Raw genomic sequence first — 26,967 nt, 5'->3', positions numbered from 1 at the left:
TCCGGAAGACTATCGAGAACAGGGATTGTGTAGGGCCAGAGAGGTCCCCGACGTGCTGGCCCTTCTGACCTTGACGTCACGCTGTTTCTCTGGTTGTTTCTCTCCCACTGAATGGTCTTGCCCATCTAGCCAGTCCTCCAATGCAGCACTGAGAAGCCTAGATCGTGGTAGAGCGCCGTGTCGCCCCGTGTGACGTCACAGGGGCGCCACTCGCTGGAGGCTTTCCCCGCCCTCTCCAGTACCGCTCTCTCTTTCCGGACCTGGCCGAGTGGGAGACGCCATCATGGTGAGTGCGCTTTGTGGCGTTCGGGACTTCATCATCCGCCGCCATCCGCCGTGGTCTCTTGATGGGGGCGTGCCGGAGGAAGGCAGGGGTTCCGCGGGTGTCCGAAGGAGCCGACTCCCGAGGCGTGGGGGACTACTCTGGGAGCCCACAGACCAGAAATGGGCCAGAGTCATAGCCTCCGGCCTCTCCCGTTTTCCCGTTATTGCCCCCATTGAAGTATAAGGAGGTTAAGTGATATGACCAGGCTCGCAAGGCCAGGAAGTGGGGGAGCCAGCCAGCCACTTACCTTTGCTTTTACCCCAACCTGTCACTCCTTAGTCTGGAAAGTTGGGTTCTGGAGAGAGTCGAGAGTCAAGTAGCCGGTTTTGGGGGCCAGGCAGACCTCCGAGTTTTAGCTTCTTGCCCATCTTGTAATGTTGCTTTCCAGGCCTGTGCCCCAGTGTCTTTCTTTTCACTGGGAACACAGTAATCCCGTTTCACAAGTTTGTAGGTTTGGGAAGGAGAAATGCATAGGTATTGCTCATCACAGGGTCTTGCGTATCATAAGTGCTGGATAAATGTAAGGTATGAATACTTAAGTAGTTTTTCACAATTGCTAACAGTCTGAAAAACTTCAGTTACTCAGAATAGCAGGTAGGGGGTGTAGTCGAAATACTGGGCTTTCTTCAGTTTTCTTAGCTCTGAAGTGGGAATAGACTACCTCATAGTGTTGTTGGATTGGAGATACTGCTTGCAAGGTCATTCTAGTATTGTTAATATTCTAAATAAAGACTTGTCATTATTATTATTTAGAGTCTATCACTGGTTTATTTGTTTCTGGTTATTGTCCAGGTATGGGAGCCGGTTTTGAGAGTTTAAATAATACTTATACTCTTGCAAAATGCAAAAGAATTAAAATTTTTAACTAAGTTCATGTAGCTACTGTGTTAAGATGTTTCACGGTGCTGTGTTGAAGGCTTTGCATGTAGCAGCCCCTTTTTACAGAGGAACCAGTTGAGGCCCAGAGGTCTTTCAGTGGTAGACCTGGAATTTGAGCTATTGTTGGCAGAGCTTGGGGTCCAGCTCAGTCTCAGATATAAGTAATAACTGAGAATGTTTATGAGTGAGTAATTGGCAAGATTCACAATTGGTGGTCACCTCTTCTTCCCCACAGGGAGTTGACATCCGCCACAACAAGGACCGAAAGGTTCGGCGCAAGGAGCCCAAGAGCCAGGACATCTACCTAAGGCTGTTGGTCAAGGTGAGATCGGGGTCTGAGATCTTTGGGTAGGGTCATCCCAGGTCTGTGGGTGATGGGTGAATGGAGTCTTTCAGATTCTCCATTCTAGTATTGGTCCCCGACTGCCCAGGGGTCAGCAGGGCAGGTTCCCGACTCTGGTTCTGTCCCAGAGCTTCCATAGTTCCAGTGTTTTCAGCCTCTGGGCTGTATACAACTTGGGAGTGGGGAGAGAATTTTCTGGGTCCCTGGCCAGGAAGTGTCCTTCAACCCATGGGATGGGGGAAAGCCATATAAACCTCTCTAGCCCAAATTATCATTTGTTTGCCTTTTCACTAGAAAATTGTGGGGGAGTAGGCTGTCCCAGGTTCTCATTCATCCTTTTCCCTTTTCCTCCAGCTGTACAGGTTTCTGGCCAGACGAACCAACTCCACCTTCAACCAAGTTGTGCTGAAGAGGTTGTTTATGAGTCGCACCAACCGGCCGCCTCTGTCCCTTTCCCGGATGGTGAGTGGCTGGTCCAGGGAGCATAGTAGACCTGGGGAGCCACTGGGTCTTGTCTTTCTGGATCTGGGCTCTGGGAGGGAGGGCTTGGCACTCTGCCTTGGCAACCTGAGCATCCACTGGTTTATCTTAGCTAGTGGTAGGTGAAGAGCTCTGACCGTTGGTTGAAGCCGAATATGGGTGACTGGCTTGGCTTCTTGGGCTCATTTCTTTCTTATTGTAAGATGGGGATGGATAATAGTGGTTTAATGAGATTGCCCTGAAGCTTCAAGTAATATAATGTGAGTTTTACATGTCAAAAGCAATCTGTTGAACAATCTGTGCTTGCATTTTGTCATCTGGAGGTTTTCCTGTGTTAGACCAGAAATGAAGCCTGTTAGTTTGGGAGATGTGGCATGGGTGAGTTTAGTCCATTCAGAAGGCACAACTGTCCTGGTCCTTGGGATGCCTGAAGCGGGGGGGTTGGTTTTAAACATCAGAAGGACTTCCTTACGATGTGCGTTCTCCCAAGATCCGGAAGATGAAGCTTCCTGGCCGGGAAAACAAAACGGCTGTGGTTGTGGGGACCATAACAGATGATGTACGGGTTCAAGAGGTGCCCAAACTGAAGGTGAGTGGGGGCTCAGGTGTGGTGGGTGGGTCAGGGGATGCTACTCAAATCCTCACTCTGCTGTGTGGCATCAGCCTTGTTTTGTCACCTCTACACAAAGTCCTCAGTCTTTTTTTGCCTCAGTTTCCTTCCACGTTAAACATGTAGTGATATAGTCTTAAAGGAGTTTCTAGACATAAAGTGTTAAGAACAGCTGCTGTCAACCTCTTGGTAATAGTTATTGGTGTTAGTTATCGGGCCTAGCAAGCAGCTGGGACTCTGCTGGGCCAGGGCAGTGGGTGGTATGTCCCACCAGCCCCCGGGTGGCTGTGTAGGGGGCTCTGACTTCACCTCCCTTGTCTTATCCAGGTGTGTGCACTGCGTGTGACCAGCCGGGCCCGCAGCCGCATCCTCAAGGCTGGGGGCAAAATCCTCACCTTTGACCAGCTGGCTCTGGACTCCCCCAAGGGCTGTGGCACTGTCCTGCTCTCTGGTGAGTGATGCTTAGTGGCTCCTGGTGGGGGGGGGGGGGTGTTGGTGTGAGACTACTGGTAGCCTTTACCCTTCCAGGTCTGGAGGGTCAGGGACACACACACACGCACCTGCCCCAAATCATTCTCAGACCTGTGAAGGTCAAATGGAGAGGATCTCCCTGCAGGAGGTCTAGGTGCCAGGTCCCTGCCTGATCCACTCATCCCTTCCCCAGGTCCTCGCAAGGGCCGAGAGGTGTACCGGCACTTTGGCAAGGCCCCAGGAACCCCACACAGCCACACCAAGTGAGTATCAGACCTCTGGCCCTGCCCTCTCTTCCTGACCCCGCTTTGCAGGTCCAAGCTTAGCCACCCTTCCAGCTGCTTCTCCTGTTTTTCACACTGTTCCAGCCTCCTTAGAACTCCCTCCCACCTCACCTCTGTTTGCCAGGGTGTAGAGCTCCTGGGCAGATGATGTAAAAAACGCAGGCTCTCAAGGGTCTGCCACAGGTTTGGGTTGCTGGGAGCCTGCATCCTACCCAGTCTCTGTAGGCTCAGGGTTGGGGTGTTCCAGGGCCTGGTGCAGGCTTTCATCAGCCACTTCTGGCTCGGCTTCCCGCACTGCCGAGGTTTTCCAGCAGGCCACTTTATGTCACCCTTGACTCTTGTACCCTGTGCTACTCCATTAGCTAAAGCATCACTCTGCTGAGTCCTGGGTTTGACAGAAAGGCCCTAAAGGCTGCTGGTGTTCCTGGCTTCATCTGTAGTACGGGCTCGTTCACACCCTCGTTTCTCTCCCCGCAGACCCTACGTACGTTCCAAGGGACGGAAGTTCGAGCGTGCCAGAGGCCGACGGGCCAGCCGCGGCTACAAAAACTAACCCTGGATCCTGGCCTACTATTAAAAAGATTTTTTGGATGCTGATGTCACTCTGTTATTGGGGGGCGGGGGATTGGCGCTTGCGGGTGAGATGCGTTTGCTTTGGAAAACCAAACCCAAACCATACCAAACCGTGCACGTGGAAACCAGCCCCTAGGAGTATCCCAGGGAACAATTCAGGGCCCGTAGACTCCGTCCGGGTCGGGCGGTGCCTTCTGGCCGTCTCGGCGCATGCGCGGTGTCTCATAGCTCCTCTTGGACCCTCAGTGCGTGGTAGGCTTGGAACCCCGCCTCTGCTAACAGCCAGGTGTCAGGTGTTTGCGCACCTGCTTCCTTCTCGGATTAGCCATGCTTAACCCCTCCTAAAAGTCCCCGCGCCCCTCCCTGGATCTCTCTGGGGCTAGAGACGGCGGGCGGGAAGTGGACAGGGTGGGGCCGCGGTGGAGGAGGGAATGCGTGGGAACCTGTTAGGCGCCACCTCCTCCCCCGGGAGCAAGCAGCCAGAGAGGCAAACGCTGGCCTCTGGGCGAGCACCCTTGCGTGTGCTCACAGGGAACCGCACCCCCAGACCTCCACCAGGGACCTGTCCCGGCCCTACCCCTGTGTTTGCACAATGGGCTGGGTCCCCCGGATCTCAGGCTGAAGCCTGATGAATAAGTTGAGAGGGCCGGAAGAACCGCGTAGGTAAAGACAGGAGGTCTCTACCCGCTTGTACTCACCGTCCTCTGAACAGGTAAGAGATGGAAGGAAGGGGATAGGGACCTGGACACGGAACGGTGTGCATGGCAAGAGGGGGACGTGTGGGGCGAGTTGGCAGGAGGGAGGCCTAGCTTTATTCCTCTATTGGTTCTCTTTGCAGGGCTTCTTGCTGTGGTGTGGAGAAAGGCAGCCGCCTAGGTTGCTGGGATTAGTAGGAGCGGCTGCTGGTTTGCAGGGGTCAGGGGTTCAGAGGCTCAAAGAGGCAGCTGGGGCTTGGAAGGGAGACAGGACAAGATAGAGAGTGGTCCGTGTCCTGGAAAAAGTGGACAACCAGTTGGCAGGAGATAGTGGGATTCAGGCAGAAAACCACCTGGGGTCAGCTTAGCCAGGGCTCAGCACAGATAGAGGACAGCCTGAAACAGCTCCGTGGCCAGGACACAGGCAGGGGCAACCGACCTGAGGAACGGTGGCTGGTTAGTTGGGCTGTCCAACCTACATGGGCTATCAAGATCATGGACCAGTTCTACAGTAATGGGAACCCCAGTCGTGCACATCACCATCCACCCCAGCAGCCTGAGGCAGTGTGAGGGTCCAGGGAGCAGAGTCCTCAATTGACAAGGAAGGAGACCAAGGCCTAGTTCCCAGCTGTGGGGAAGGTTATTCTGAGATTTAGGGCTGGAGTGCATTCTTCCAAGGCTGGTCCCATTGGGAGGCATCCCAGGTGGTCAGCCAGTAAGAGCTGTTGAGTTGGCCACTGGTTGATGGGAGAAACTCACCTAGTCAGACAGACAGCCTGGGACAGTTGGGTGCTTCACCAGGACAACAGATGTTGAGATGGTAAGTTAGAAGTAATTGGTGTTTTCCTGACAGTGAAGGAGACGGCTGGAGAGGGCCAGTTAGATGTGCTGTGGGCCAGGGTCAAAAAGGCAGCTCCCCAGTACATTAGTTAGGGACAATTGGGTGACTGGAGACAGGCAGACAGCCCATTGCCTAGAAGTGGTCAGGCAGTTAGCCAGACCTTTGGCCATGGGTGGGTGGTCAGCCTGACCAAGTTCAGGACAGCTAAAAGATTTGTTGGGGCATTGTGCGTCCAGCAAGCTGGAAGTTGTGTGGTTCAAGCAAAGATGGCAAGCTGATGGGTCACATAGTTGGAGATGGTGTCAGGCAGTCAGCCTGACCATCAGTGACAGCTGGCACGAAGGTCAGAGATGGCCAGCCAGTCACTCTGTTGGCTGGTGACAGGCAGACAGTTGGTCTGGGCAGCCTGAGACATTGGGTGGTCAGTCACTTGGACAGTCTGATTGGATGGTGAGCTAGAGACAGCCTCAGGGAGCCATTTGGACATTTGCAAAGCTACCCTGGAGGCCTCCCATGGCCGCATAGTCTGCATGTTAGGAGACCCCCAGATGGTCTGTCTCCCAAAGACAGCCAAACCTTCAGGGACCCAGCGTCTCACCTCTCACAGTCCTCCCACCTGAGTGGCACTGATGGCTGCCTCCCAGCTGGCGGCTCTGGAAGGAGTAGAGTCAGGGGCCACGGCTCTGCCCCTGACTGAGGCTAGCCCTGGTTTCCTGTACTCTGAAGGCCAGCGGCTGGCACTAGAGGCTCTGCTGAGCAAGGGCACAGAGGCCTTCCAGGCATGCATGCAGCGTGAAGGGCTGCGGCCCTTCCTGAGTGGAGATGAAGTCCAGGGCTTGGCAGCAGCAGCTGAAGACTGGACAGTAGCCAAGCAGGAGCCCAGTGGGACAGCAGAGGGAGCCACCATCTCTGATGGGGATGTGGACAGCCTGACCTACTGGCCTGGGCAGTCGGAGGAGCCAGCACCCATCCTGCGGCTGGGCTGGCCGGAGGACTCAGCCTGGAAAGGAATCACCCGGGCACAGCTGTACACACAGCCACCTGGAGAGGGCCAGCCACCTGTCAAGGAGCTGGTACGCCAGGAAATCCAGGCTGCCTACAAGGTGGGTGCCTTGGGGCCTGCTGTCCATTCCCCAGGCCCGGACATCCTTACATGCCAGCTCCTAGGACTGAGACCCAGACATTCTCTCCCTTGCCCTACTGGGACTTGTGAGTCTATACCCCTACCCTCCAGGACCCAAGAGTCCACATCCCTCAGGACCCACACCCCTGCAACCCAGGAGTCCACACCTTCCAGTCCCCAAGACCCAGGTGTCTACACCCCAGACCTCATCCTCACCCCCTCAGATCTGGGGGTCCCTACACTCTCTGGAAGACCTGGATGCCCTTGGGCACTCCTGCCCCTTTAACCTAATTATGACACTCCCACCCCCAGTCTCGGTCATCACTCCGCCCCTCCCCCACCACCATCACCAGGCCGGGGGGTCTCCATGCTCCCCCCAGCAGGGGCCCAGGTGTCTCCCCTGTAGCCCCTGGAAAGCCCATTCTTTATTTAGCAGTCTTAGTGTCTGCAGCTCCCATGCTTGTGCTTTACATGGCTTAATGTGCATAATCCTCTGAGAGCACTGTGAGGTAGGGACTATTATGCCCATTGAGGAGATGGGGAAACTGAGGCATGGGACAGTTAAATCTCTTACCTGAAAGAGGTTGAGTGGGGATTTCAACCCAGGCCGTCTGGCTGGTGAGTCAGAGTTTGTCACCACTACCTTGTTCTGCCTGTAAGTTCTAGGCCCTTAGCATCCCTGGGTCCCCAAAGTTCACCTTGGTGACCTAGCAGGTTAGCCCTCCCCTTCCCCCCAACACTCAGCACACCCTTGAGGATCCAGAAGTGCTGTACAATGGCATCCAGTCACTGACCCTGGAGCAGGGCTGCCCTGGACATTTGGGCACTGTAGTGTAACAGCTCAGGAGTACCGCCCAGGGCTCTCCCCTTCAGCTCTCCTGAACATCCCATGGAGGCCAGGCCCTTAAACTCTCAGCCCCCAGAGCACCTCAACCCCAGGTCCCCGCCAGGCTCCCCCACCCTCTGAGTGCTCCCCGAACCCCATGCTCCATCCACATGTCCACATCCCCTCTCCCTACCCCCCAGCTGGTGGCCGTGGTCATGGACGTCTTCACTGACCCAGACCTGCTTTCTGACTTGGTGGATGCTGCCACACGGCGCTGGGTACCTGTCTACCTGCTCCTGGACTGCCAGCAGCTGCCTGCCTTCCTAGCACTGGCCCAGCAGCTGGGGGTGAACCCCTGGGCCACTGAGGTAGGGGCTGGGCCAGAGGGATCTGTGAATTACCATTTGCCTGGTGCTGGGGACATCAGGGACAGACCCTTCTGTGGGGCACTGAGTCATCAGAATAGATGACAGCTGGGAGGGTCCCCTGAGATTTCATGCCCATGGCATTGGGGGATGTTCCCATGGGGTTCCAGGCCACTGAGTTAGGGGTATTCCCAAGAGACAGACTGCTGAGGCTCGAGATCAATGGCTCTGGGGAAGCTGAGACACTCTTCTATGGAGTCATGGGCCACCCAGGTAGAACCAGCCTGGAGGGACCCCGAGTCCCTGGGTGTGCAAGGGTTCCCCTCCCCCACCAGAACCTGGACATCCGCACCGTGAGGGGCTGCAGTTTCCAGAGCCGCTGGCGGCGGCAGGTGAGCGGCAACGTGAGGGAGAAGTTTGTGCTGCTTGACAGTGACAGGGTCATCTCAGGGTCCTACAGGTATGGCCCCCCAGCCCCACACCTCCCGGCGTCTCATACCCACCTCTCCCTCAGTGTCCTCGGAAAACAGCTGGCACCCCCTTTCCGGGTCTCTCTTTCTTCATCTGTAAAATGGGTCCAAAATACCCTTCCCTGGAGAGGAGATGCCCTGAGGCAGAACAAGCCTGGAGCTGGAACCAGGCCTGCCTGGGTATCAGGGCTGGCCCTACGGCTGGCCTGTTTAGTGGCCTTGGGTAAGTCTTTCTCTCTTTGACCCTGTGTTTCCTCATCTGGAAAACTGGACCCACAGTTTGAGGGGTGGGGAGGGGGGTTTCAAAACCAGAAAGACCTGGATTAGATTCCAAACTCTGCTTTGGGTTAGTAAGTCTCCCTCTCTGAGGGCCAGTGTGTCAATGGCCCGGCCTACAGATGGGCTCATTTCCCTCCCCTCTTTCCTTTGGGGTCTGATCCTGAATCCTGGCTCAGCCACTTCTTAGCTCTCTGACTTTAGGCCAGTGCCTCCCCTGCTCTGAATCTGTTTCCTCATCTGGAAAGTAAAAATAATACCAGCACATACCTCTTAGAGTCACAGCATGGTCGGGCAGGTGGTGGGAGGGGAGGTGTGGAATCCGGAGCCAGATGCCCTGGATTCAAATCCTAGTTCTGCCAGTTACTAGATGTGTGACTTTGGGCAATTTACTTTACCTCTCTGGGCCTCAGTTTCCCCCTCTACAGAATGGGATGATATGGTTAGTGACACTAGAACAGGATTTCTCAACAGAAGTACCACCCACGTTTTGCAGTGGATGATTCTGTTGTGGGGGGTTGTCGTGTGCATTGTAGGATCCCCACCCAGTAGATGTCAGTAGCGTCTCCCACGCCCAACCTGCCAATTATCACAACCAAAAAAGCCTACAAACATTGCCAGGTGCCCCTGGGGTGCGGAAGTGCCCAGCTGAGCCTCATTGCTCTGGAGCAGTAGTTTTCAACCTTGCATATGCATCAGAATCACTTGGAGGATTGTTAAGGTAGAGCTTTCTGGGCCCCAGCCCCATTCATCCAGCCTGGGATGGGGCCCGAGAATATGCATTTCTAGTCAGTTCCCATTTGATGCTGCTGCTGCTAGTCCAGCAACCACACTTTGAGAACCACTGGCATTGAGCCTGGGATGTTTTGAAGCTTGTCTACTTTCCCAGCTTCACATGAGGATTCAGTGAGATAATGGTGCCTGGCATGTAACAGAAAAAGTGCTCCATAAACATCAGCTGTTATTTATTATTATGTGTATATATATTTTTTACCATATTTCATTGACTCTAAGTTACCACCAATGGAAAGAAGCAACCTGATCAAACTGTGAAAAGATATGCATCTTAGAACCGATAAAAAACAGTAGTACAATCAGACCCACAGATCGTGCTCCCCCACCTCTAAATCAGGCCTGAGGATGCTTCGCTGGGCACTGGGCTTTGGGTGGACAGCCCAGGAATGAAGGAAGCCAGGGCCACAAGAGGTTGTTTAGGGCCTCTGGCCATTTAATAGGGGAAGGGGTAGAGGCAGGGGGCACAGGGAGCAGCGGAGCTGGGAGACCAGTCCCAGGCCCTGCCCTCCCTGTTGGTCACAGCAAATGTCGGAGCAATAGCAAGCCCAGCTCCAGACTGGGGGTGAGCCCCATCGTTTGGCTGCCAGGGGAGCCATGGGCATTGTTACACAGGTTGCCAGAGCAGCAGTTGCTGACGAGGTTGTAGGTGATGCCCTTGTAGTTGACAGGTTGCTCACGGCCGCAGGAGGTGGAGTGTACACAGCCTTTGTTGATGATGGGACCGGTGCCTGGGGCGACCCCATGGCCCGTGTAACAGTCCTCGTCCTCACCACAGTGCATGAGGGTGCCAGGGCATTGCGTGGAGTCGGTCAGCTCACAGAAGATGCACTCCTTGACACCCATTGTGGCTGGGGACAGAGCCATCACCAGAAGCAGCAGCCAGCTGAGAACCATGGTGGTCTGGCGGCGTTAACAGTTCCTGAGCCAGTCTGTGGGCTTCCTGAATCTCCCGGAACTGCAGAATGAATGACCTCCTGGAGCTCTTTGCACCCACAAGACTTTTGCCCCCTTGTTCTGGCCTCCCAGGGTCAGCACTCAAAGTGTCCTCAGTTCCCAACACTCTGCATCCCTCTCCCGAGCTCTCGAGTCCTTGGGACGGAGAGGAGCCAGCAGCCACTGCTCGATGAGCCTTTGTGAAGCGGAATGGCGTGACCTCACAGATCCCTCAGAGTTCCCACTGGCTGCTCTGAGGGTGGGGTCAGAGGTGGGAGGAGGGATGTCACAATCTGAGGGGCACCCTGGCCCACCAACCTGCCGGGGAGCAAGAGGACTCTGCCGCCCTGCCAAGGTAAAGATACTCCGGACAACACTCACAGTGCTGGCCACTGACACCCACCAGTTGTGTGCTGTACCTGCTGAGGTCTGGACCTCAGCCTCACACTTCCCATGGTGACCACGTTTTCCAGATGGGCAAATGGAGGCTCGGGAAGGGAAAGTGACACATCTGAGGTCCTCCAGAGCCAGGTTGGGAGAGAAAAGGGCATTTATTGAGCACTTGATGTGTGCCAAGATCTGTGCCAGATGCTTTAAATAACAACCGTGTTGATAACAGGAATGGTTAAGGCATTGCCTACCGCAGCTTGCAGGCTGTTAATGGTGGCCAGATGCGGGGAGCTGGACCCGTGTTCTGCCATTTGAATCTTCCTGTGTTTCAGCTCCATATTACAGATGAGCAAACTAAGGCACTGAGCAGGAATGCCCAGAGTCTGGCACACAGCAAGTGCTTAGTGATTACAGGAAGCGGCTGAGTCTTAAAACAGTCCCTGAGGGGATCAGGAAACTAACCTTGTCTCTTTCCAGAGGAGAAATTGAGGTACTGAGGCATCCCTTGGTGGGGACAGTGCAGAGCCCAGGTTTAAACTCCAGTCTGATTCTGGATGATAATACAGGTGTCTTAACTCATGTTGTCCTTACATCAGTCCTCTGGGGTGGGCACTTAGGTTGTTCCCATTCTAAAGAGGGGGAAGCTGAGGCTGGAGAGGTCGTGGGACTTGCCAGTGGTCACATGGCCTACACCCTGGGACCTGACTAGGGACTAGGAATGAGGGCCAGGCTGGACCTCTGGAGCTGACTCCCCAAACCGTGCCTCCCAGCTTCACATGGAGCGACGCACGCCTGCACCGTGGTCTGGTGACACTACTGACTGGTGAAATCGCTGACGCCTTCAGCCGCGAGTTCCGGACACTGTACGCAGCCTCCCGGCCCCTCCCGCCTGCGCCCACCCAGGGCCCCTTTGTCAGCATCTTGGGGAGCCTGCAGACGGCCCGCAGCCCACACCACGTGGCCTGCCGCTGCTCTGTGGCCCCTGCGTCGCCACTGCCACCTGACAGCTCCCTGGCCCACCACCTGGCTGCCTGCCGCATCTTCGAGGGGGAAAGGAAGGAGTCTCTTGCCACCACCCCAGGGCCAGCACTCAGTGACATCCTAAGGAGCGTACAGCGTGCACAGACCCCCAGCGCCTCTCCAGCCTGGCCCAGCCGCTCCCTGTGGGACCTGAGCCGCTTGTCCCAGCTGTCCGGCTCCAGTGATGGTGACAACGAGGTGAGACCTCATTGAGGCCCAGAAAGGAAAAGGCACTTGCCCGTGGTCATGCAGCCAGGCTCCGGGGTCCCTGCTGCCGCCCAGCCGCGGAAGCGGAGGAGCAAAGCTGCTCACCTCAGCTCACAACTGCGTCGTCCACTTCCTGCTGGGCAGGCGGCGGGTGGAGACCCCAAGAGCCCTGGGCACAGACCCTGACATGGTGCACCGGCCGTGAGAGCCAGGGCGGGGACTTGCTTTCTCTAAACCTGTGTCCTCATCTAGGAAGTGGCTGAGCGACTGCACTCATTCTCAGTTTGGTCGGGAGGAGGAGTCAGTGAGGAAAAATGACATAGAATAATAATAACACAACAAGTTCCCAAGACGAAACTTATTTTTATTAATTTCATAATATCCTCATCCCAGGCCAGCAAGGGCATGCTCTTATCATGAGCTCATTTTTATGAGTGGGAAAGAGGAGGTTCAGAGAGGTAAGTCACTAGCCCAAGGTTGAAACGACAATCTTTTGTAAGCACATTGCCACATGCCAGGCCCCACGCCAAGCTCTTTCACAGAGGTGGTTCAATTCAACCTTTGCCACAACCCTATGAGGTGGATATGATCACAGCTCTCCATCCACCCATTTCACAGATGGGGAAAGTGAGGCCCCAGAGAAGGATTGGAACTCATCCCTGGCTGCCTCCCAAATGGGGCTTTTAAATGCTTTGCTTGCTGGGGTCACAGGGGTGTTGGGGACAGGGAGGGGATTAGGGGAGGTCAGAGGGTCTTCCTACCCTCATCCCCCCAGCTTCTTAGACATGGAGTTTCGACAGAGCCTGCTCCAACTCACTGGGGGACCCTGGGCAGGTGTTGTTTTCTCTCTGAGCCTCAGTTTCTTCAGCTGTAGAGGGTACTGCTGAGAGGATAAGAGCAGAGCCACGTAGGGGCAACAGGTAGGCTTGCCCAGGATGCAGGCAGACCTGGGGTATGGTTCTTCTGTGAGCTGTGCCCCCTCTCATCCTCAGTTTCCCCATCTGCTGAGTGGGAGCTAGAGGCCTCTCCCAAGGGTAAGGGACAAATGTCCTGGGAATCGCCTCCCTCAGCTTCAAGTCCCAGCTTCAAGAGGAGGAGGGGGACAGGCAGGGCAAGGTCCTCACCTCCACCTGGTCCTGAGCCACCCTCACCCAGTATCACCTCCCTTGGCAAATATTTACTCCCCCCAGGCAGCTGCCAGCTGCTTCCTGTTCCTCCCCAGCCACAAAGCTGCAGGTGGGCACATAGCTCCCCACCCTGTCTGTAGGTTTGGGGGTCGCAGGCCTCTCCTCTCACTTCCCTCCTGGTTCTGGAAGCTCAGAGCCTTCTCACCTCCCTTCAGAATTTCATGTCCCCCATCCTCTGTCACCTTCCCGCATTCTTCATTCTTCCTCCCCTTCTCCCTCCTCTCTCACCTCCTCTCTCTCCTCTCCCCTCCTCCCTCTCCTGGCTCTGGGCCCCCAGGAGCCTCATCTCACCTCCCTCTCTTTCTCTCCACAGCTCAAGAAGTCCTGGGGCTCCAAGGATACCCCAGCCAAGGCCCTGATGAGGCAGCGGGGCACTGGAGGGGGACCCTGGGGTGAGATGGACTCCCGTCCACTGGCCTGGTCCCAGCCCTGGGGTGGCCCCCTGCCCCTGATCCCTGCCCGCCGCCTCCGCTATCTGTCCCCAACCCACAGGAGGTTTGGAAAAGATGCTGTATCCAAACTCCCAGAACCCAGAGGTGTCTGGAAGCCAGACTGGGCCTCCCGGGCAGGACTTGGGGGGCAACCCTGACAGGAGTGCAAGCCAATTTCACCCAGACCACCCAAGGAGAGGTGGACAATGCGGTGTCAGCCTAGAGCCCCCTGCCTCGATGTTTTGCCTTGGACAAGGCCCCTGGTCTCAGTGTCCGGGAAGCGGAAGGGATTTCTTTCACTTGTTCTAGAACTTGGGCAAGCCCAGTACCTGCTCTAGAACTGTGTCACAGTCTAGAAAAAGGGCTGAAAGTCTCCACTCACTGCATATCCTAGAGCAGCATACCTCCTGTTCGGGCCTGGTCAAGACTTCCCTGATCAGAGGCCTGGCCGAGTGGCCCCCATGCTGGAATCGTGTCAGCGGAAGAAGGGGAGTGCCTGGAACAGAAAGGGAAGCTTCCCATGCCCAGCATGCTCAGGAGCTGTGGGTAAAGTGAGTCAAGGAGAAGAGAGAGCCCACTCTGGGACCACGGAGGGGAGCAAAGCTGAATAATGAGGGACTGGAAAGTCGAGGGGACACAGCTGCTGGGGTAGAGGGACTGGGAAGGCGTGGGACTGTTTTCTGGACCCTACGGGGTGGGTTGGCTGGGGATCCCATTTGCTTCTGCCCAGAATAAAACTGCTTCATACCAAAAACTTGTATTTCCACAGCCTGGCCCATAACCCAAAACTCCAGCCCCCAGCTCCCTCCTCCCTCAGACCCAGGAGTCCAAGCCATGGCCCCTCACCCAGGGAAGCCAGTGTCCCAGCACTGGGTTCCCTGCAGCACCTTTGACTCCTGGCGGGCTTCTGAGCCACGGACCCCATTTGTGTGCCATATGGGGAAGAGGAACCCTCCTTCCCGAGGTTCTGGGCACCTGGTGCGGGGACCCCACTCCAGCCTCTGTGCCCCACTGCAGCACCCTGTCTACCCACCCGAGTCATGCCACCTCCACAGCGCATCAAGCAGCCTGGGCAGGAGCGATGTGTTTATTCTCAGGGTCATGGGTAGGGGTGCTCTGAGGCCTGGCTGGGGCTGGGGCTGGGCTCGGGGCTAGGATTAGGGTCTGGGCTGGCATCTTCTGGGGCCTCATCCCAGGGGAAGGTTGGCAGCCCCTGCATCTGCTCGCGGTAGACACGATCGAAGGCTTCACTCTGCGCCACCGTGAAGTGGTTCTTCCAGTCACCACAGACTCCTGAAGGGGAGAAGGGACCGCAGGGTGAGGAGCTGCTCCAGAGCAGTGTCCCCCCACCCCCAACATTCTAGCATCCTCTTTCTCACCTCACGCCTTTGCCAGAAACACCATTCTCCCCGCACCCTTCCTCCATCTCCATTTTGCCCCCTTTACCTCCTAGGATGGCTGACTCTTACACTGTCCACCAGCTACCTGGCCAGACCCCTGGACGCCATTCTACCTCCTCCCTCCCCTGGCTCCCCCCTGCCCTACTTCCTCCTCCAGCAGACCTCTTGCCAGTTCTCTCCTTTACCCCCTGACCCCTTAAGTCTTTCTGCCCAGAACATCTGCCTCCCACTCAGCATTCCTGCACACCTTTTATAGCCCCTATGTCACCTCCACTGGGTCCTGTTCCTAACCTCCCTGCTGGAACAGGGCTTCCTTGCCCCAGTGCTCTGACAATGTCCTGCACTACATTATTGCTCTGACATTGAATGAACCCCTTCCCTGCAGGCACTTGGTGCCAAGCAGTGTGCTGAGAGCTTGTCACCGATTCGCTGATTAGCTGGTTAACCCTCACAGCAAGAAAGCTAGTTCCAAGCTGTGTGCCCTGGGCAAGCACTGGGATTCCTGTGAACCTCAGTTTTCTCATCTTGTCACAGGCACCACCCCTTACCTGGAATCCTGGGGCCAATGTAATTCAGACTGCAGCATTTTGAATTTTAGCAAGCACATGTGCCACGTGTAACACGACACCCCTAGTGAGGTCTTGGGGGGCTCCCTGTGATGGGCTGAATATTGACCTCCTAAATTTGTCCACATCCTAATCCTTGAAATGTATGAATATGTGACCTTACATAGAAAAAGGGACTTTGCAGATGTATGTACGTTCAAGATCTTGAGATGGGAAGATGACCCTGGATTATCTGGGTGGGCCCAATGTCATCACAGGGGTCCTTATAAGAGGGAGGCAGGAGGATCAGAGTCAGGTTGGAAGACAGTTTGCTGCTGGTGGTGAAGATGGAGGAAGGGGCCATGAAAAAGGAATGCGGGTGGGTCAAAAGCCACCTGAAAGCTGCAAAGCAGGGAAACAGATTCTCCCCTAGGGCCTCCAGAAGGAATGTGGCCTTTCCCACACTTTGGTTTTAGCCCAATGAGACTAATTTCAGATTTCTGACTTCCAGACATGTGAGCGAATAAATGTGTGTTGTTTTGAGTTATGAAATTTGTGTATTGTTACAGCGGGAATAGGATACAAATACACTCCCACCCCTGCCCCATAATCCAACCCGTGAACATTTCTGCAGTGAACATTAACATGAAAGAGAACGAGTGAAGACGTTAAATAGCCCCGTGGCAGTTCAGATATGGCTTTGGTGGTACTTGGGGATGTGTGTTGCTCTTGGGAGCTCTCTGCGTGGGAGTGGAAGGCCTCAGATGGCAGGCACGTCAGCAGCACCTGTCACGTGCCAGGCTGGTGCTAAGCCCTGTACACGGTGACCTGGTGCACCCCCATGGTACAGCTAGGGAAACTCGCCCAAGTCAACAGCCAGGCAGTGGCCTAGTGGCGCTCTGAACCCCAGGGCCCCCGTGTCCCCACACCTTTCCGGAGGAAGGCCCCCTGGCGGTGGTCCAGCAGGCTGGGGGGCAGCAGCGTGTAGTTGGACATGCTGTTGGCCCTCATGGCGCCGAAGGCTGAGTGTGCCACGACGGAGCCCAGTGCCTCCTCACCCAACGGCCGGCCCAGGAACTCGCAGACACGCTGCACGGAGCCACGAAGGTCCTGGGGTCAGGGGAGAGGGGTCAGTGGAAGGAGGGCGCCCCGGCCAAGGAAGGAGCACGTGAATCAGAGTCTGAATGGATGTCTGAGTCCTAACTCTGGGCTGCCTGGGTGCCTCAGTTTCCCCACCTCCAAGCCTAGGCACCGGGCTATCGCCTCTAATAATTTTTGCAATTTTAGTTTTTGGAGGGTTCTGTGGGTGGGAGGGAAGGGGTGAGACTCAGGCAGGGGTCACAGCAAGGGCCAGGGGTCAGTTCAGCACCTTATACAGAATCACCCTCTTCAGGTTAGAAACAGGCATTGGCTGGTCCGTGCCTCAGACCAGCTCCTCCCCTGGGTCCCCATCTCAGGACAGCCCTATCATTCGCCCAGTCACAGGGCCAGACTCTCAGGTCTGGCCTCACTCCTTGTCCCCCTTACTCGCAACCCCCTGTCAATCATCAGCCCCATCCCTCCTGCCCTTGACTGTTTTGCCACATCCGCTCCTCTGTGTCCACATAGCCCTAGCACTGGCTCAGGCCTTGTCCTCTCCCTCCTGGACCCTTGTCCCAGCCTCCTCTGCAGCATCCCTGCCTCCAGTCTCCTTGCCCCTCCAGCTCATCTCCCACACCCAAGCTGTCCCTGCCCCTCCCTGGCTCCCAGCTGTCCTATGGCTCCCCAGTGCTCCGGGACAGAGTTCTTGTCCCCAGGCCTGGCTTTCAAGGACAGGCGTGATCTGGTCTCGGCTTTTCCCAATGCCTCCCCCATCCTTTCCTTCCAGAACATCCATTCCCTGCACATCCCTCTCTCAAGGCCTTGGCATGGGGCTGCCAGAAATGCCCTGTGCCACTGATGTAGTTCAGATATCTTCCTTATGATAGTGATGGTTCAAGTCCCTGTAGATTGAGCAACTGCTGTATACCAAGCTCTGGTCCAAGCCCCTCATATACGTTTGTGCCTTCCGTGCCATCAGCTTTACAAGAGAAGTGTCATTATCCCAATTGGTAAATGGAGGCCCAGAGAGGGGGAGACACTTGTCCAAGGCTAAACAGCCAGGGAGGAGCTCAGACTCAGGTCTCTGAAGCCCACAGTCCTCTCCTCTACCCCGCTGCCTTCTCTGATATGCAGTGCCTGACACGGTCGGCCCTCTGGTCAGCTCCACCAGCCCCACAGTCCCAATTTTCCAGGTCATTCCTGGTTTCATAACTCTCCATCCCTTTATCCTCTTGAACTACTGACATGTCCCAGAAATTCTAACGTGGGTGGCGCCTCCCACCCAGGGGCGGCCCAGAAGCTCTGGTAGGCTATGTGGCCCAGTTTTTGTTTGGAGAATAAAGCTTGATGGAAAAGAGGGGGAAGGGTAATGCTGAAAGCTTTTCAGGATCTTCCCATCAAAAGAGATTCCCTGGGTGGAAAAAAATAACCATGGGGTCGCAGTGAAGAGCTGTGTGCCTTGGGCATATTATCACCCCTCTCAAGTTATAACCTCCCAGTTTCCTCCTCTATAAAATAGGGGCAATGACAACACTGGGGCAATGACAACACTGGGGTGAAGCATATAAAGTTACCATTTCTGCAGATCAAAATTGGCATTTCATGTGGTTCCATCTTTTTTCCTTTTGGTGGCTCGCCAATATGGGGATCCAAGCCCTTGACCTTGGTGTTATAACACCATGCTCTTACCAACGGAGCAACCCGCCAGCCCGTGGTTCAATCTTGCACGTACCTCACCTGTCCGTGCTTTGTGAGGATTAGATGAGATATCCACGTTCAGCACTTGGTGCTTGGCATTTGGCAGCAAATGGCAGACATTTGCTGTTGTTGTTGTTACTAATCAGATAGGCCCTTGCTCAGACCCTAATCGCCCTCACTCTACACACGACGCTAACACTTTGGTGCCCCTTATCAGGTGGTTATAATTGAGCTCTTCACAATGCCATGAGTTGTTTTTTTCACCCATTTTAAGGATGAGACTTCTGGGGCTTTGAGAGGTTGTAAGGGGGGTTTTACTGCTTTGTTGGACCTCAAAGTCCAGACTCTTTCCACTAGAAAAAGTACTGGCAGAAAGAATACAAAAAATACAGGAAGCGCACATGAGAAGGTGACATGTCTGGGGCCCCTGGTGGAAGGGGTGCATAGTGGAAGCCTCCATGGCTCCCTCTAGGAACGGATTTTAGTTAAGAACTTCGAATGGCTCGGCATGTTGACTGTGAGCTGTTCTATCTAGAAGTGCCTGCTTCTTGCAGGCAGGCAAAGCCACAGACATTCTGGCATGGCCCCTACCTCCAGGGAGCCTTCCCTGACTGCCCCAGCCAAAAGGAGTCTCTCTTTCCCTTGTGCCTGACCCAGGAACGTTTGATGGGGTCCAGCTAGGATCCTAGGCTAACTCCAAAGGCTGTTTCCTTCCACAGTTTCCCTCTGCTTTTCAGGTCACGACTATCATGGAAGCTCATTTCCCATGTGTCACTTTCACGTGATCTCATTTATCCTATGAACTCCCCTGTTCAAAGCCAACCCATGGCTCTCATGTACTCAGAGAAAAGCCAAAGTCCTCACAGTGGCACCGTTTCTTCTCTACCCTCATCTCCCACCTCACCCAGCTCTGGCAACACTGGTCTCTTTGCTCTCCTGGGAACACATCAAGGAAAAAAACCACCCCAGGGCCTTTGCACTGGCTGTTTCCTCTGCCTGGGACACTTTTCCCCAGATAGCCTCATGGCTCCCTTCTGCTTCTCCTTTGGCTTTTTGCTCAAGCATTACCTCTTCCTTGGAGCCTCCCCTGAACCCCCTAATTTATTTTTTTGGTGGCTGACCGGTACAGGGATTGAACTCTGGACCTTGGTGTTATCAGCGCCACGCTCTAACCAGTTGAGCTAACTGGCCAGCTCCTGACCACCCTATTTTAAATAGCACCACACACATTCCTTATCTTCCTTCCCTGCTTGCATTTTCTCCTTGGCTCTTCTCACCAGGTGATCTCCTATATATTTTATTTATTTGTCCGAGTTCTGTCTCCGACTCATGCGCTCAGGGATTCTGTCTGATCTGTTCACTGCATGTCCCCAGTACCCACTGCATTGGGAAGCAGAGCAGGCCCAGGGCCCAGAGGAAGGGAAGCGGGTGGGGCATGAGGTGAAATAAGGGGGACATTGGGCTGGGGTGGGGGTGGGGACTCACCTGATGCAGCTCCTCGTAGGTGATGAATAGGAAGTTCTCTTTGCCCTGCATCCGAATCCAGCCCTTAATGTGGTCGAACCAGGAGCCAAACTGCACTGCGGGCAGAGGGCAGGTGGGGTGAGGGCTGGGCAGCAGGGCCAATCCCGCTGCGACTCAGTGGGGTCTAACAGCTGGGGCGTCCCTCATCCCCCTGTCCTTCTGTCCAGTCCAGTGGCATCCGGCACCCTCCCCTTCCCCAGGCATATACACTTAGGTTCCCCTCCAAGGTTGGGGTCGCTGACAGGAACAGAGAAAGGGACATGTGGCCCAGCCTTTGATGCCTTGTGTCCCTCTGTTTCCGACTCTCCTTCTGCATTTATTTCTGTATCTGTCTCTTTCTGTTCCTCTCCCTCTCTCTCTGTTTCTTGCTCACTCTGTATCTCCTGGTCTATTTCTCCTTGTCTCATCGTCCTGCACTCTCTCCCTGGCTCTCGCTCTCCATCTCTGCCTCTGTCTCTCTCAGTCTGTCTCTCGTGGTTGCCTTCTCTCTGTCTCCATCACGCTTTGTAACACTCTGTGTCTTTGCTTTTTTCTCTCCTTCTGTCCTTCTACCCGTCTGGGTCCTCTGGGGCTCTCTTTCCACCTGGGCTTGGGTAGCCCCCACCCCGCCCACCTCCCTCTGTCCTAGTCCTCACCTTCGCCCTTGAGGAAGTCCCGCAGGAACTGGTTGGGCGTGCCAGGGTCCTTCAATTGTCCAGCGATCTTGGAGTAGTGATAGAGGGAGACCACCACGTCGCGGGGGTTCCGGCCCAGGTAGATTACCTGTGTGCACATGTTGCGGAAAGGGGAGAAGGCGTCAGATGCAGGCAGAACAGGCCCCTGAGGCCACCTGCCTTGTGCCCCACCTTTGCTGACCCTGCAGAGGGAAGGGCTCAGGGCAGACTTCTCAGGGGACTTCCCAGCTAATGGTAGCTCAGCTCAGCTCACCTCATCGCATAGTACACAGAGAGCTTTCTCCAACCACACTCTAGGAGGAGGGAAAGATTGTTTCTGAGCCAGATGCAGGGACAGTTTGGCTTTGGGAAATAAAGAGTGGAGAAGAAAGCATGGGGCTCAGGACGGGGGAGAGCAGGCTGAGCGGTGTGGACCAAGAGGGAAGAGAAGCTGGCCTCTCCTTTCCACCCCCACAGGTGAGGCCCAGCCTCCACCTTGGCCTCCCAACCTCCACATGGCCCCAGAGGGTCTTTCAACACCCAGAGCTGACTCTGCCCTCCTTGCTCACAACCCTCCTGTGGCTCTCCAGTACCCAGGACAGAGAATTCCTGTCCCCAGGCCTGGGCTTCAGGCCCTGGTTACCCAGCTGCAATGTCTGCCAGCTTCACATTCCACAACCAGCTCCTCCCTACACTCCAGCGCCATCATACAGGACCCTCCCTGGCAACCATCTCCTCCTCCAAAGGCCCAGTGCTAACAACTGCTCCCAACCCCCTCCAAGTCTCCTAGGAACTCCCTTGCTGGGACCCACTGAGCCCTGAGCCACCTCCACTGGCATGCACACCACCTTTGCCCTCTCAAGTCTGGTTACAGCCTTGTGTCTCCACTCACAGGGTTGGGGGCTCCTTGAGGTCAGGGCAGGGTCTTACTCCCCCGAGACTGAGCCCAGAGCCCCCCACACTGGAGGCTCTGGAAATGGAGGGAGTTACAAAAGCATAAAGGAGGGAGGGTGGGCAGGTGGTGAGAAAGAACACCCAAGGGGCTAAAGGGAAATTGCAAAATTTCAAAGACACAGACAGATGTGGCTTCTGATGCCAGCCTCACAATGTGGGTGCATCCCAGGGCTCCAACCTGGTCCCTGTGCAGTAGAGGATTCACTTTGCCTAAAGAAAGGTCTGGTCCTTGCCCCCAGCTGCTGGGAGGGAACATTTAAGCCCTTGGCATATCCTGCTGTTAAGAGAATATCTTTGCTTACTTGGGACCTGGGGCCTTGGGCCACCTGGATAGCCTATGCTAATAATGTGATTTCTATCGGGGGCCTTAGGCCACATGATATGAGCTTGACGTCTGGAGGGGCTGGAGACCAAGGTCAGCCACACAAGTGGCAAGCCATGTCTATGTGACCCAACAATAATCCCGGACACCAAGGCTCGGGTGGGCTTCCCGATTGGCAACACTGTGTGACTGTTGTCACACATCATTGTTAGGGGAAATAAGCTTTGTTTGTGCAACTCCACTGGAGAGGACAACTGGAAGCTCACTCCTGGTCTCTCCTGGACATGTTCCACACACCTCTTCCCTTGGCACCTCTTCCCTTGGCTGAGTTCCGTTTGTATCCCTCCACTGAATAAACTGTCACTGTGAGTATAACAGTTTTGCTGAACTCTGTGAGTCCTTCTAGTGAGTCATTGAGCCTAAGCTGGTTGGGGGGACCTCCCGATCACTGTCCAATCTCTGCTGTGTCTACAGTCACTTCCTCGGCAATTCCATCCAGTCCCCTGGCTGTAACTAATTACAGAATATACACGCCACTGGATTGCAAATAGATGTCAGGTTAGGTCTCTCCCTTCAAATCCAGATCCGTGTCTCTCAATGCCCACTGACAACCTCCACCTGGACATCTGATGGGCCACAGTACACACCCCTTCTTCCTCCCAACCCTGCTCCCATCTCAGTGGGTGGCACCTGATCCTGACAGTTGCTGCGGCCAAAACCTTGAAGTCACCCTCGAGTCATCTGTTTCTTTCACACCCACATCCAATCTGTCACCAAATCCTCTCGGTTAAAATATACTCCAAACCCGGTCCCTTCCCTTCACCCAATGACCACCACCCTGGTCCATCCAGCACCGTCACTTCCCACCTGGACTATCGCCATCTCTTCACCAGCTTCCCTGCTCCTGCCCTCGTCCCGACAGTCTGTCCCCCATCTGGCAGCCAGAGGGCGCCTGGGAGGCCTGAGCTGGCTCCTGTCCCTGCTCGGCTCAGAGTCCTCCCACAGCTCCCTTCTCACTGAGTGAAAGCTGAAGTCCTCACTGCAGCCCACAGGGCCTTGCACATTTTGGCTCCGTTATCCCCTGACCTCATCTTCCCTCTTCTCTCCCCTTGCTCGCTTGGCTCCAGACACAGGCCTCCTTGCTGCTCCTCAGAGACACCACACCCACCGCAGGACCTTTGGCCTGCTCTTACCTCTGTCTGAAATGCTATGTCCATCCCTCTCCTCCCTCCAGATGTAAATTTATCCCAGCAGACACACTAAATTTTCTTTGTTATTGCATCTATTATCTTCCCGTTCCCCTTTAGAATGTGGGCTCACAAGGGCAGGCATTTCTGTGTATGTGTTCACTACGGTGCTAGATCGGAGCCAGGCACATAGCAGGTGTTCAATAAACAGGTGCTGAATTAATCAGTTATGCTTCCTCTCTCTGTCACCCACCCACACCCTGCCCCCTTACGCACATCCCGCCTCCCACACCTTGGCCTTGGAGTTGAAGAAGGCCTTCGTGAAGATCTGGATGGGGAGGTGGGAGCTCATGAGGCGGGGACTGGACTGGTCTGGGAGGCTGAAGGCACCCACGATGGTCTCGCACCAGGGTGCCCGCTCCCAGATGGGCACCGAGTGGATCCAGGAGGGATCTCCGTCCTTCAGGATTAAGCTGACGATCTCGATCATCCAATTGGTTCCTGTTGGGGAGAAATCAGGCAGGTTAATTGGGGGTGGGAAGGAGTGAAGAGAGGGGATATAACGAAATTAATAATGACAGTTATTACTGAGCGATTTGCCACATACTTTACATATTTTATTGCACTGATTCCTCACAACCAGTAGAAAAAGCAGGGTTGATTAGCCTCATTTTCAGAGCAAGAAACTGAGTCCCAAAGAAACAAAGTTGCAGGGCCCGGGGCCCGTGGCTCACTCGGGAGAGTGCGGTGCTGACAACACCAAGGCCACGGGTTTGGATCCCATATAGGGATGGCCGGTTGGCTCACTGGCTGAGCATGGTGCTGACAACACCAAGTCAAGGGTTAAGATCCCCTTACCACTCATCTTTTGTGAAAGAAAAAAAAAAAGAAAAAGGAAACAAAGCTGCTCCTCCAAGGTGGCAAAGCTAGGAAGTGGCTAGTTGCCCCAGCCCCATTTGATTGTCTTGCTGGGAATATGGCAGGATTGTATTTTCTCTTTCCCCTGTAGCTACATGTGGGGCCAGGTGACTGAGTCTGGCCAAGGAAGTGTAGGTGGCAGCAATGTGCCCCTATTTCCAGGCCTGGTCCGTTAACACATCCCATGTTGCTCACCACTCCCTCTCTGCTGACTGCAGAGACTCCAGCAGAGATTCTGGGGCTCAGCAGAGCCATAGGGTGGATGAAACCGGATGTGTGGGCCAGCGTGGATTTCCCCCCTCTTCCCTGCACCCGTCCTGCACTGACTGGAGTTTACAGGAACAAGACATAAGCTATTGGGTTCTGCCACTGAAATTCTGAGGCTAACATAATAGAGCAGCTAGGACTGCTTTTCTTTTTTTTTTTTTTGGTGGCTGGCCAGTACGGGGATCCAAACCTTTTACCTTGGTGTTATAACACTGCACTCTAAGCAACTGAGCAACCAGCCAGCCCCTTCAGCATTACTTTAATACAAGGAGGAAGCTGGAATTGAATCCAGGTGTCTGGACGTAAAACCTCAGCTCTTTTCAGTGCCTAGCCTCTTCATTTCTGTGGGGAGCCATAATGTCACATAGTGGGAAGGGATCTCATCGATCACCCAGTTCATGGGTTTAAATTCCAGGAGACCACAGGGAGTTCTGATGAAAAATAATAATAATGTTCACAATATACTTTTTTTTTTTTTCTTTTTAAAGATGACCGGTAAGGGGATCTTAACCCTTGGCTTGGTGTTGTCAGCACCACGCTCAGCCAGTGAGCAAACCGGCCATCCCTATATGGGATCCGAACCCGTGGCCTTGGTGTTGTCAGCACCACACTCTCCCGAGTGAGCCACGGGCCAGCCCCACAATATACTATTAATAGTATTCCATGGCTGGCCAATTAGCTCATTTGGTGCTGATAACACCAAGGTCAAGAGTCCAGATCCCCAAACTGGCCAGCTGCCAAAAGCAAAAACAAAAACAAAAAAGTAGCAAAAACAGTATTGCGTTGGATCGTATTCTAATAACACCTGGTGCCGGTTATCAACGTATGGCTTCTCAGTTCCAGATCCACTTTTCTTTGCCTTGTTTTGTGATTTCATAGCTGGGCTGTGTAAACATTTTTCCTTTGCCAGCTGGCTCAATGTCAAGCGCTGTCAGTAGAGGGCACTGGAGGAGCACTGAACGAGGACAGGGTTTCTCTTCATGGTTAGCCGGATCTTGTGATGAACAGTGGCCAGCCCTGGAGTGGACACCCAGTGACACTTGTCCTCCCCAGCACCGTCCCCAGCGAATTCTAGCTGCACCACCCCTGCAGGCAGCTGCCTGCTTGCGGACCCCAGAGTGTGGCCCCTTGGTGAACCTGTCAACCATCCCTGGGCTACAGCCACACCCTGTCCAGTAAAGTCCTAATCTGGGTTGGGTGTGGGGCAGGGGAGTCCCTCTTCCAGATCTGTTTCTTCCTTGGGGCTTCTGCCTCAGCCCTCGAGGAAGTGGCTGCTCCCTTATCGGCTGTTCCTATGTTCTTTGGCGTTCTCCTTACACCTTAGTAACAGTTTTAAGCACTGTTACTCGTTAATAATTTTTTGTGTGTACGTGTTAAAATATCCACAGCATAACGTCTACCATTTTAACCATTTTTAAGTGTACAGCTCAGCGGCATTAAGGACATTCGCACTGATATGCAGCCATCACCACCACCACCTCCAAAACTTCTCCATCTTTCCAACCTGAAACTCTAAACACTAATCCCCGTTTCCCGCCTCGCCCCACCCCCTAGGAACCACCATCCTACTTTCTTTTACGTCTGGCTTATTTCACTTAGCACCATGCCTTCAAAGTGCATCCATGTTGTAGCATATATCAGAATTTTCTTCCTTTTTAAGGCTGAATAATATACCACTGTATGAATATGGCATAATTTGTTTACCCATTCATCCGTCAATGGACATTTAGGGGGTTTCTATTTTTCTGCCATAGTGAAGACTGCGGCTATGAACACTGGTGTACGAGTCTCTGCCTTCAATTCTTTTGTGTATATACCCAGAAGTGGAATTGTTGGGTTTCATGGCAACTCCATGTTTAATTTTTTCAGGAACTACCGAACTGTTTTCTGCAGCGGCTGCACGATTTTGCATTCCCACCACCAGTGCACAAGAGTTTCAATCTCTCCCCGTCCTTGCCAACGCTTGTTATTTTCTAAATAATAGCCACCCTAATGGGTGTGAATATTTTTTATATTAAGCTTTTCCTGTCCAAATTCCTGTGTGGTTTCACTCTCCCGTCTGGACCTGACTGATATGCACCCCCATAAGGTGATTGAGCAGAGATGTCAAGTGTCTTCGTAATACATTTTACCCTCTTCACTTAGTATAAGGACCCTTAAGGTTTAGCTGGGCACACTGGCATCTGGCTAGAGACTACATCCCCCAGAATCCTTCGCAGCCAAGTGAGATCATGTGACTAAGCTCTGGTCAATGAGACATGAGTGAAAGTAAATGCACCTTCTGGGTCATGCTTTTAAAAAGAGCTACTTGCCCTCCACTCTTTTTTTCCTCTTTTCTGCTGGCAGGATGATGGAGATGGTGTTGATAATAACCCTAGAAGCCAGCAACCTAGAGGGACATGCATCCCTCCATGACTGCTTGAAACCAAGCCACCTGCCTCCCTGCATGGCTCACCTACCTGAGTGGGGAGAAATATAAGCTTATTTCTTGGGGTCTTTTTGTTATAACAGCTTAATTTACATCCAAACTACTACAAGTAAGACCTCTTATCATCCTAGAGGAAACGAAGGAAATCAGAGATGAGGAAATTGAGGGCTTGGAGATATTCTAGTGCTTTCCCATGTTTCCTAAGGGGGCTGCAAGGATTTGAACCCAGGTAGGTATAACCAAGGAGACAAGTGCTTCACCATGGAATACTGCCTTGATGACCTTTAAGCATCACAAAAGATCCAAGCCTACATTAATGTCCCCAACAATCATAGTCCACTCCATTAAAGCTACAATCAGAAAGATGACATATGAATCCAAAGAGATCTCGAATTAAGAAGTCAACTAGAGCTGGATGGTTTAGTTCAGTTGGTTAGAGTGTCGTGCAGATAGCATCAAAGTCCAGG

The 26,967-nt window shown here is 54.1% G+C and overlaps 4 protein-coding genes across 4 annotated transcripts in view; 2 read left to right on the top strand and 2 right to left on the bottom strand.

Annotated features, from left to right (window-relative positions):
- The first annotated feature begins 180 nt into the window (after nt 1-180).
- Nucleotides 181-3,983, top strand: RPL18 (ribosomal protein L18). Its single transcript, XM_063091006.1, has 7 exons — nt 181-286; nt 1,440-1,526; nt 1,902-2,009; nt 2,518-2,616; nt 2,965-3,088; nt 3,302-3,371; nt 3,870-3,983. The coding sequence occupies exons 1-7, from the start codon at nt 284-286 to the stop codon at nt 3,943-3,945; spliced, it is 567 nt and encodes a 188-aa protein (XP_062947076.1). The 5' UTR covers nt 181-283; the 3' UTR covers nt 3,946-3,983.
- A 2,147-nt stretch (nt 3,984-6,130) lies between these two features.
- On the top strand, nt 6,131-13,682 carry FAM83E (family with sequence similarity 83 member E). The gene is made up of 5 exons (XM_063088418.1): nt 6,131-6,604; nt 7,651-7,818; nt 8,151-8,275; nt 11,450-11,897; nt 13,407-13,682. The coding sequence occupies exons 1-5, from the start codon at nt 6,131-6,133 to the stop codon at nt 13,680-13,682; spliced, it is 1,491 nt and encodes a 496-aa protein (XP_062944488.1).
- On the bottom strand, nt 9,873-10,250 carry SPACA4 (sperm acrosome associated 4). The gene has a single exon (XM_063091205.1). It carries the CDS (start codon nt 10,248-10,250, stop codon nt 9,873-9,875), a length of 378 nt encoding a protein of 125 aa, XP_062947275.1.
- A 921-nt stretch (nt 13,683-14,603) lies between the features above and the next one.
- The window catches only part of SULT2B1 (sulfotransferase family 2B member 1), a 34,870-nt gene continuing 22,506 nt past the window's right edge, over nt 14,604-26,967 (bottom strand). The window contains exons 3-7 of the mRNA XM_063091811.1: nt 23,180-23,388; nt 20,407-20,533; nt 19,733-19,827; nt 16,399-16,579; nt 14,604-14,817 (exon numbers count right to left, since the gene is read on the bottom strand). Coding sequence (XP_062947881.1) covers nt 14,624-14,817; nt 16,399-16,579; nt 19,733-19,827; nt 20,407-20,533; nt 23,180-23,388 — 806 coding nt within the window. The 3' untranslated portion in view covers nt 14,604-14,623. The remainder of the gene's footprint in view (nt 14,818-16,398; nt 16,580-19,732; nt 19,828-20,406; nt 20,534-23,179; nt 23,389-26,967) is intronic.

The sequence above is a fragment of the Cynocephalus volans genome, chromosome 3, assembly GCF_027409185.1.
Source record: "Cynocephalus volans isolate mCynVol1 chromosome 3, mCynVol1.pri, whole genome shotgun sequence".
Lineage (NCBI taxonomy): Eukaryota > Metazoa > Chordata > Mammalia > Dermoptera > Cynocephalidae > Cynocephalus > Cynocephalus volans.
Note: the sequence above shows the minus strand (reverse complement) of the source record. Positions and strands in the feature narration are given on the sequence as shown.